This window comes from Pterocles gutturalis, unplaced genomic scaffold (genome assembly GCF_000699245.1).
Source record: "Pterocles gutturalis isolate BGI_N339 unplaced genomic scaffold, ASM69924v1 scaffold43176, whole genome shotgun sequence".
NCBI lineage: Eukaryota > Metazoa > Chordata > Aves > Pterocliformes > Pteroclidae > Pterocles > Pterocles gutturalis.
The window spans coordinates 19,633-29,785 of record NW_010104519.1 but is presented as its reverse complement, the minus strand read 5'-3'; the positions used below and the strand labels follow the sequence as shown (position 1 = coordinate 29,785).

At 35.0% G+C, this 10,153-nt stretch overlaps 1 protein-coding gene across 4 annotated transcripts; it reads left to right on the top strand.

The window, feature by feature from the left end:
* Positions 1 to 997: 997 nt before the first annotated feature.
* GNPDA2 (glucosamine-6-phosphate deaminase 2) lies at positions 998 to 7,556 on the top strand. Of its 4 annotated transcripts, none has more exons than XM_010087096.1 (6): positions 998 to 1,202; positions 1,511 to 1,608; positions 2,123 to 2,305; positions 2,630 to 2,814; positions 2,912 to 3,086; positions 6,536 to 7,308. In XM_010087096.1, exons 1-6 carry the CDS (start codon positions 1,075 to 1,077, stop codon positions 6,592 to 6,594), a joined length of 828 nt encoding a protein of 275 aa, XP_010085398.1. In that variant the 5' UTR covers positions 998 to 1,074; the 3' UTR covers positions 6,595 to 7,308. The 4 variants fall into 4 exon arrangements, with proteins under 4 accessions (XP_010085398.1, XP_010085399.1, XP_010085401.1 ...); XM_010087097.1 differs by having other exon boundaries at positions 1,047 to 1,198; positions 1,507 to 1,608; positions 6,536 to 7,556; XM_010087099.1 differs by having other exon boundaries at positions 1,075 to 1,107; positions 1,507 to 1,608; positions 6,536 to 7,556.
* Positions 7,557 to 10,153: the final 2,597 nt, after the last annotated feature.

Here is a 10,153-nt window from a genome sequence, read left to right as displayed (position 1 = left end):
TCCTCATTTGGTGTGAAGAACAGATGTTATCCTGTTAAGCACTGTTGTAGTTTAATTTGTATTTCTTCTAAAACTGGCCTCTCATTTTGGGTCAAGGTTGGCCTAAGGCTTCTGACAGCTATGTTGTTTTCTGGCTAGTGCCAAGCACACTCGGAACTGGTAAGAGAAGAGTAGTACATTGCAAGCTGCCTAAAGAGCCTCAGTCTTTCTGATAATTACTTGACTTTGTTAAGCAGAAACTTACAGAAAAATTAGTTTTGCTTAAGTGTGAAAAATGCTCATGTGCTTTTAATACCCAAACTTTTCTTCTATATAGTCATCTTAATAATTGATATGGTTGTTCTCACAACCAGAGCCCATTAAAAGTGACTGACTTGTGTTTAAAGTTATGTTGAAAAGGAAAAATGTGACCTCAGAGGTATTATTTTCCTGTGAATTGTGAAAACTTCAGGTATTTCTAGTGCTTTAACATTTTCTTACAGATTAGTAAGCTTACTAAAGCATTGTTATGGAGTGAGAATGGAAGTGAAGGGGATTTCAATTGTTTACTTCACGTTGTGTATTTTGAATACAGAAACATGGAGTTATTCTGGGCCTTGTTTTTGAAATTTTAGGCATTCAGTTGGTCATAAGAAACAGGAATTAATCTGTTTGTTTACTTATTTATTTGCTTTTCTTTCAAGCAGAGTGCTTCCTCTTTTCTACAGTAACAACTAATTAAAAGATTAAAGTTCTAAGTGGCTTGTTCTCATACTGTTTTAGCCTTTTCCTACAAGTTACTTTAAATGAGTGTGTGAACTTCAATAAACATTTTGACTGTAAACTATCACATGGATTCTGTAGCGTTTCTTTTGATTGTCCAATAGTCCAGCTTGAACTAGGACTGCAAGAGTGCAATATGCTTATGCAAGTGAAATATCCTTTATTTAGCGCTATGTCATCAATATAAAAAGTAATTTTATCTCTTCTTTAATCTAAAAGTTTTACAGCTATTCATATGGTGCTTATTTTTGAAACCTTGACATTTTCTCCAGGTTTAAGTTTATTTTGTCGTACAAGTTCCTCACTGCCATAATGAGGCTAGTAATTCTTGAAGATTATGATCAGGCTAGTGAATGGGCAGCAAAATACATCTGTAATCGTATTATCCAATTCAAGCCAAGTCAAGGAAGATATTTCACGCTTGGTCTACCAACAGGCAAGTTTTATTCAAAGTATATATAAATTACTAAACCTGGAACTGTGTTGTATCATTGCTAACAGATACAATATTTAAACGAACACAAATATCTTTTTGATAATACTCCAGCGTTTTTCTATTTAAATATGAATTTGATTTGCATAAAAAGTTGTGATAAGGTTTGAGAAGCTGAGAAATACTAAATGAGAAATAAGATTTATTTTATGCTGAAAAGCATTGTAGCAAAATCTGACTATGAGAAGATTTAAATACACTGAAAATGTTGTGTGGATACATGGAACAATACAAAAAAATTTATTTAACAGGGAGTACACCTTTGGGATGCTACAAAAAGCTGATAGAATATCACAAGAATGGAGATCTCTCTTTCAAATATGTAAAGACTTTCAACATGGATGAATATGTAGGTAAGATGTGCTAATTGTTTATGATGATACTACACTGATAACATTTTTTCCTTTATTAAAACTGTTAAATACTTGACAAAGCACAAGATCAATCTAGTATGTTTGTCCTTCTCAGTTAGACTTATCTACATGGGGTCATCTTAAGCATTTTTCTCCATTCCTTTATTCACAAAAATGCAGATGATAAAGTAGTCCAGGTGGATCTTGGGCTAAATTCAGTGCTTGTATATTATTTACAGTACTTCTGTAGAAAGTATGTTGTCACCTAGTGTTGTGACTGTGTCTCTTTAAGAGACTTTACACTCTTTGGGATAGGATGTATGTGAAGGAAATGTAAGCCATTTACCTTACGTGTACCAACAGGAAATTTTTCTTAATATAATTTCAAATACTGCTTTATCTGACTTCTTGCTTAGGTTTGTCTTGCATGCCCTACATTGGTTACACATAGACTAGGATTCAGGCTGTTCGGTTAAATCTTGCAATATGTTAATTTCACTGTAAATTATTTCAGGGCTTCCCAGAAATCATCCAGAGAGCTATCATTCCTATATGTGGAATAACTTCTTTAAACATATTGACATAGATCCAAATAATGCTCATATTCTTGATGGGAATGCTCCAGACTTACAAGCGGAATGTGATGCATTTGAAAAGAAAATTGAAGAAGCAGGGGGGATTGATCTGTTTGTTGGAGGTATGAGGAGATGCTCTATGGTTGGCTGTGATTCAAACAAATACGCTGGCTCTTCAATCGCTATTTTCACAACTTGCCTAATGCACTTTTTTCAACTATGATGCAAGAACGTTCTGTGACTAACAGAGAATCAGTATAAAACCAGAATGGTTGGTGTCCGTGTTTCTAGTAACTTAATTTCAAGTAAGTTTTGAATGTTCTTTATTTAAAATGGGGAACCAAAAAAAAAAAAGAGTCCTAAAACTTTTTTGTTCATTTATAATGTTTGAGGATATTTGTTGACTCACAGGTCTGGAATGATTTGCTTTTTTTAACTTTGAAAAGGCATTGGTCCAGATGGCCACATTGCATTCAATGAACCCGGATCAAGTTTGTCTTCAAGAACAAGATTAAAGACTTTAGCAATGGACACCATTTTGGCAAATGCTAAATACTTTGATGGAGACTTATCTAAAGTACCAACTATGGCGCTAACAGTTGGTGTGGGTACAGTGATGGATGCTAGAGAAGTAAGAACTCATTTGGTTCTAGTTGCATGTGTCTGTTTTCAAGACTAGTTGGTGTTGAAACTGGGATTGAAAGTGAAGAGACCTTTTTTTTTTGCAGGTGATGATTCTTATAACGGGTGCACATAAGGCTTTTGCGTTGTACAAAGCAATTGAAGAAGGAGTCAATCATATGTGGACAGTTTCTGCTTTCCAGCAACACCCTCGTACTATCTTCGTGTGTGATGAAGATGCTACTTTAGAACTAAGAGTTAAAACTGTGAAGTACTTTAAAGGTGAGCACTGAATCAGAGGTTGCATGTATTTAAAAAACCCAAATTTTAAATTATATTGATTTAAGTGTGAGCCTTCCAATGCTTTACAGTACCTAATGTATGATGTTATATATTCAAAATGCTTAATGTTTAACTTATACCTTGTGAATGGAAAAGCACTAGGAGGCATTACTTGTGTTCATTACATGCCTGACAAGTCTACTTTGGAAAAATATTTCCTTTGCTTCCAATTTGAAAGGATAGTTTAGTGATGTTCATCTGTATGTAAAAGAGCAGTGGTCTGATGTTCCAGAATACTTGTCTTAAATATACTGGAAAGTTTCACTTAAAGAAAATTTGGTACACTTATTAATTCTGATATATTTTCATGCTGCTCTTGCTATGTGCTGTCTAGTACACTTGAAATGTGTGATACAGAATTTGAAGCCAACTGAGGACATTTTTCATACAGCACAATTAGCGTAACAAACTATATTGACTTTTAATACATTGCGGCTTTTACTGTGCTTTTCATATTTGTAGTAGGTATATTGAGGCCAGCTTAAAGCAAGATGGGATTTTTGATAGTCATTGGGAGTTCCTAGATATGAATTCTGTTTCACTGAGACTGTAGAAGGTGAGAGAAGTAGTTTTCTCCTAACTATATTAGCACAGTGAATGCAATTGTGTAAGTCAGTCACCTTTTTTATTAGCATGGGTACTTGTAGAAGCTGAGGCATCTGAGATCAAGATTGGAATTTATGAAGTTGGTTTTTTAGAACTTATGTCACCAGTGTCCATATAAGCATTAGATGGCAATTGTGGCATCAATGTGATTTTTATCCTGGTATCATTTGTGGCCAACTTGTTAATTTGGATTTTTTCGGTAGGCTGTTCTCTGCTATGTATTGGGAGGGTGAAGTGTGTTAGTCTTTACCTGTATCACACTGATACATAGTACTTACTGTTGTTTTCAGATATAAACTTCTTTAACTGCTTGAATGAGTTTTAAATGTTATCCTGTATTTCATATAAACAAAAGCTTTGCTTGGGAGAGATGTAAACCTAATGTAGAATTAGTGGGTATGAATGGCACTGAACATTGCTTTAAAAAAATCAAGGGCTATAGTATATGAATGTGTGCTGTTGTGTCACACTGCATTTAATAACCCTGTAATACAGAGCAATAGGATTCTTAAAAAGATTATTTACTTAAAACTTGCTTAATTCTCAAATCAGTGAGATTTTCCCCTTTTAAGATGGAGGAGAAATCAATGTGTGCCAAATTTGGAATTATTTCTGAATCGTGATCTTCAGGTTAGACTTGTTAGGAATCTATGTAGTAATTAATGACTGATAGTTACAGCAGCTATTTACTGCAATTTTTCACCATTTAAAAAATCTCTATAGGTACTATATAAAACTTCAAATCTTTTTGATAATCAAGTACCACACTGGCTGGTAACTAGGATAACTCTTACTCCCCTTCACTTTTTTCCTAACTTTCTGATAACTTTCTGAAAATCTATTAGAGACTTAAATTATCAAGTGTACTTAATGTTCTTACTGGAAAAGGAAAAGATAATTGTATTGCAGAATGAAATGGAAAATGCCTCTTGAATTTACAAATTAGTCTGCAGATAAGTTAATTCAGGATAGTTTTTCCGTACTTATGAATGATATTCTTAAAACTGTGTGATGAAATGTGTTTATTCAGAGCATATTTGAATATACAGTGAGACTTCCCTTTGAAATAGTTGTTTTGGCAACTATCAAGTAGCAACTCTGCAAACTAAAATGCTTTTGTTTCTAACTATTTTTCCTGAAACAGTGTCACTAACAGGATTTAAATATCCTTCATTAAATATGGCAGAGGCAGTACTTCGTAAGCATTTTTCATGCCTCTAGGAAGTGAGTAATTATATCCTTTTCATTTCCCTTTTTTAGAAGAGAAAAACAGTGGTAGGAAGTGAAATACTGTCAAGTTCAAAACATGGTTCTAGTTTGAGTAGTGTGTGCAGCTGTTACTCTTTCAGTACAAATGGCTTTTGTTTCAAGTGTATACTTAGTATTTTCTCACTGTCAAACTCCTGAAAAATATTAAGACTTAATCTTTCCCATTTACATCAACCCAATAGTTTTCCTTCATGAAGAAGCTGTTTGGTCTAGTTATGTTGCCTTCTAAGGTGGTTTTCTTTTTTGCACAAATATCTGAAGCTAAGTCATTATTGCTAGAGACAAAATGATCTGGGTTCTTCAGTTAGTTATAGATGTGTTAGCTGTTTGGTATGGCTGAATGTGTCACTGAGTGGAGAAGGAAATAGTAACATCTGCATTTTATAGTAAATAATCACATACTAATTAGAAATAGATGGTGCATAAATGCCTTTTATTGTGGTCACCTACAGCAATGGCCTCAGATAGTACAGTTATTCCCATTTCATGTTGCTGCAGTGACACTAAGTTTGCCACCAGATATGTCATGTAGCAAAGCTATTTGAATATTTGCCATAGATAACTAAAATGTGCACTACTGTCAAACTACTTTCATAGTTTTTAAGAAAACTTCTCTACTTTTAATGTTGCATATTACTTAACTTTGTAATTTTTAGAAGTTCATCTTTAGTTTGGTACTAAAATAGACTTTTACTTTGCAGATTGTGAACACTGATCAGTTACCATTATTAGTCCTTAAGGTGAAATGAGGTTAAAAACATACCAGGGAATGAATGCCATACATGCCTAGATGTAGGTAACATTTTTACTAAGTTGTAACAAAGTAAAGCAGCACCTTTTTTTTTATTGCACTTCTTCATCACTTTCAAAAATTAAAGTATCTGAATAGGAAAAAAATACTCCCCTAATCACAGCTAGGATGACTTGTATGTGACCAAAAAAAAGGCCAGCTAGAATAGAAAAGAGTTGAACTACTGAAGTTCTGAATCTGCATTAACAGCCTGGATACTTTTGGTTTTGCCTGTTTAGGAGCACAAGTACACTATTAATTGCAAAGACAGTAATACCACAACAGAACATTGCAATTGCCAGAAAATTGCAATTCAAGCTGTAAAAGTATCAGTATGTGTACATTGATTTTTGACAATTTGTGGTATGAGGGAATTTTATGTTGCTGTTACACAGTTTTTGATAGAAAGGCAAGATGGGTGGATCCCATGTACTCAAGTCATTTGGAAGTATTCCAGATCTACTTTTTGACGCATCCATTATCAGAGAACTGTCTCATCCCTGCTCACTTTACACTGAGGATGTCAATAGTATTGAAGTGATACAGGACTATATATGCTGTCTTTAACTTCTGATTTTAAATTACTTTAAATAGCCATTGTTACTCTTTTCCATGAACTATTTAAAATGTATACTTTGAAGCAAACTCCAAATAAAAATGTGAATAGAAAGACGTTGAAAAAGTATAACTAATGTAAAGCTGGCATTGTTGCTTTCCCCTCAAGGTTTAATGCATGTGCACAATAAGCTTGTGGACCCACTGTACAGTATGAAAGAAAACTGAAAGAAGAATTGAAGAGGAACTCCATGTGGGTCAACAGCAACAGTTTTAGGTAGCAGATGAGTTCACTGCTATGCAATATGCTGGAAACTGTTTAAACTGGGGAATCCTAGGTACTGTATTTTTTAAAAGGTCCAATATCTGTACACTCACATTCCATCTGTTTGCTGTGTTGTGCATTTTGCTTTAATGTTTGGAGCTCCGTTGTTGGCTGGTACATAACTAAATGCAACAGAACAAACCTGTGGGAGACTGCGTGTTATGTAGAGGGCAAAAAGAAGAGCACTTATTCTAGCACAGCAATGTAATGCATCCACCTTGTGTTAGAGGAAATAATCTTTTATTTCCAGGAATTTGTAGGCTTGGGCTTGATTAGTGTACTACATTTTGCATTTGTGTCTCAAGGCAGAATGATTTTGGCCTTTATCAATACTACGGACTTGCAGTAGTTGTACAGTTTCTACTATGAAATGTTCTGTTTACGTATATCTAATGTACACTGAGCTTTTGCACTTGGTTGCCTTAAATTTATCTTAAAGTTTTTGGGCATCTCAAGTCCTGCTATACAATTCAGGCAAATAAAAATACAAAAACAGTGCCTAAAAATGCACCAAATTCTTGAAAGTTGTAACTTACTCCACAGATACAAATATTAAACTTCTGCCATAGCACTTTTTCCTCTCATGTATTTGAAATTACTTTAGGATTTTTATATTTTTGGTAAATGAGCTTTATACATAAGGAAAAATCTAAGTGTTCTTTTCTGGATGTACCTGTTTAATTGTACCATTGATGTTACTATTAAATGCCTGAAAAGTTAGTTTACAGAAATATGTCTGCAAGTTTAATACATGACCATTTAAAGCCAACCATTAATCACTTTGCAATAGTTACTTCTCATTATATCATTATAAACATTGAGCTGTTACAAGGGATGCTATTTCCTACTTTGAATATAAGTAAAAAATATAAATCTACAATTTCAAAATTGTTTTGTTTCTAATATAAATTCTGACATGAATAAATACTTCAGGGTTTCATGGAGAGGTTAGGAATTCTGTGTCTTCTTCCACCTAGGGAGGAAGTTAGGAGTTCATTGATATAGACTTTGGGCTTTTTTTGGGTCCAAGGAGGGGAGGGAACATGCTGTTGTGAAAAATACTCACTGGGGGGAAGTGCAACAAAGCATAACTTCAACCATTTAACTTTTCACCTATATAGATGGTAGGTAGGCTTTATTACAAACCACATTAATCCTGTTTTACAGGAATTTGGCCTAGATCCCTGGGATGGAATACCCAAAGAGCCCAAGCTGTGCACCTGGGAAGCAGCCTTTTTCAAAGGGACCTGATGGACAGCAAGCTGAACCTGAGTCAGCAGCATGCTGCTGCAGCCACACAGGCAAATCAGAGCCTGGGCTGCATCCACAGGGTCATTACTAGAGGAGGTAGAGATGTGATCATACCACTCTACTTGGTGCTTGGCAAGCTGCACCTGGAGTAGTGTGTCCAGTTGTGGTCCCCACAATTCAAGAAACATACAGACAGACTGCAGAGTGCTCAAAGGAGGGCCACAAAGATTATCAAAGAGCTGGAGAATCTGCTGCAAAAGGAGTTAGGTCTTTTTACCCTGGAGAAGGCTTGGGTGGACCTTATCACAGTATTTAAATGGTGATGACAAAGAGGATGGAGGCTGTCTTTTCAGAGAGCAACACCTGGAGAAAGCAAGGGGCAACATATACAGGTTGCACTGAGAAAGGTTTCATTGCAACATGATTTTTTTTTATATGAAGAACAATCATTCACTAGAACAACCTCCGCAGGGATGGGGCAGAGTCCACACTGCTGGAGGTTTTCAAGATGCAATTGGACAAGGTGCTAGATAAATGAATGGCAAAGTAAGCATTTTCAGGTTCAGTAAGTCTGAAGTTATGGGTTCTTGGGTAAATGAGTAAATTCTAACTTACCCTGGCACATCTCTTTCTCAGTAAGATTTTTGAAGTGTGTTTGGGGGGGTGGAGAGAGGAAAAAAAAAAAGTGACTAGATAGAACTGGGTCATTCTGTGTCAAAAACTAATCCTTCATTTACTGTTCTAACAATAACAGTACTAACCAGTTAATTTAAAGTCCTTGCTCTCAAAACTGAGTTAATGTACAAGAATTAGGCTACAAATTTGTATTTTTTTCTGCTTCAGAGGACTATAATAAAGCTAAAAGACTGAGTTCTGGTCTCATTCTCATGGCAGCTTTATCCATGCATGTAACTTTAATTAGCTAACATACACTTGATGAAACATTATGAAAGATTCACTACTTGGATATAGCTTACTATTTAGCTTCTCCCTTATTCCTCAGTACAAAGCCACTGCTTTGTCTTTTAGGTCTACTTAGGCGGGAGGGATGGAATCTTGCTTTAGTTCCTTTGCTTTTAGCACATATTACTGTATATGTACTTTCTTAAAGATATCTCTGTACTTTTTTAAATGCTGTCTTGTGAGATATTTTTTTTATTTAAGGGGAGGAATAATTATGTTAAGGAAAGAGCCTTTATCTATAGCATCTTTTCTTTCTTCAGCATCAGTAGTAGTAGCAGCAGCTTATGTACCTTTATGAGCGATACAGGATATCTTGTTCAGAACCAGATCTTTTTTTATTTGAAGCTGTGTCAGCTGTCCTGAAAAAAACAATAAAACACACCCCCCCACCCCTGTAAAAAAAACCCCAAACCACTAGACTCTCAGAATTGCCTTCCTCCTTTTTCTGTAGACTCTGAGAGCAATGTAGGTTGAAAGGGAGGTCTGAAGGTGTCCAGTTCAATTCCATCCCTCCAAGGATTTTCCCAATTCATCCTTGTTTTCAGGTTGAAATTGTAGTTACAAGGCTAAATTTAATTTGTTCTCTAAAGTACATTTAGTAACAAGAAATTTGGGTCTTCACAGATCTTAATTACTCCCAGAAGATCTAAAAAAAAAAAAAAAAAAGCACTTTAAAAGCTTTTGGAGGTGAGCAGGCAGTTGTAAACACAGTATATAGTATGGTCATTAACCTGTGTTAATGACTGCTTTATTTACACTTCCAAAAGCAACAGCTTATATTAAGCACACTTAACTGCAGCTTTCATGTGAGAACTTTCTGACAAACTTCAGTATGTAATATAAGTAAAGCTTCACCATGTACACCAAAATACATTGTAATCAAACCTTCATGCCCAAGGAATTCTTTAAGGCCTGCGTTGTTCTTAGTGGTGGAGTAGTTACATACCTTGTGTTTTAATATACTAAAGCCTGTAATTTCACCTGTAATTTCTTTGGAGATCAGCATAGCTAGGCTCTGTTCATGGTAAACTGACACAGTTTAATAAAGTTAAGTGTGGTCCATTAAAAAAAGTCATGATTAGTTTTTCCTGATGTGACTTCCCAACATCATAATGACTTCCTGACAACAGCAACTTTAGAGAATAGCTTGACATTTTTGTGGCAACAGTTCAAACTTTAAAAAACAAAAAAGTGTTGTTTGTCTACACATACCTTTCAATTATTTTTATAAACCCTTTGCCACATTGT

Excerpts from the sequence above, each read along its gene's own strand:
- GNPDA2 (XM_010087097.1), top strand. The coding sequence starts at position 1,075 with ATGAGGCTAGTAATTCTTGAAGATTATGATCAGGCTAGTGAATGGGCA. Across the intron at positions 2,306-2,629 it reads GATTGATCTGTTTGTTGGAG|GCATTGGTCCAGATGGCCAC; the intron begins GTATGAGGAGAT and ends AACTTTGAAAAG. Across the intron at positions 3,087-6,535 it reads AACTGTGAAGTACTTTAAAG|GTTTAATGCATGTGCACAAT; the intron begins GTGAGCACTGAA and ends TTTCCCCTCAAG.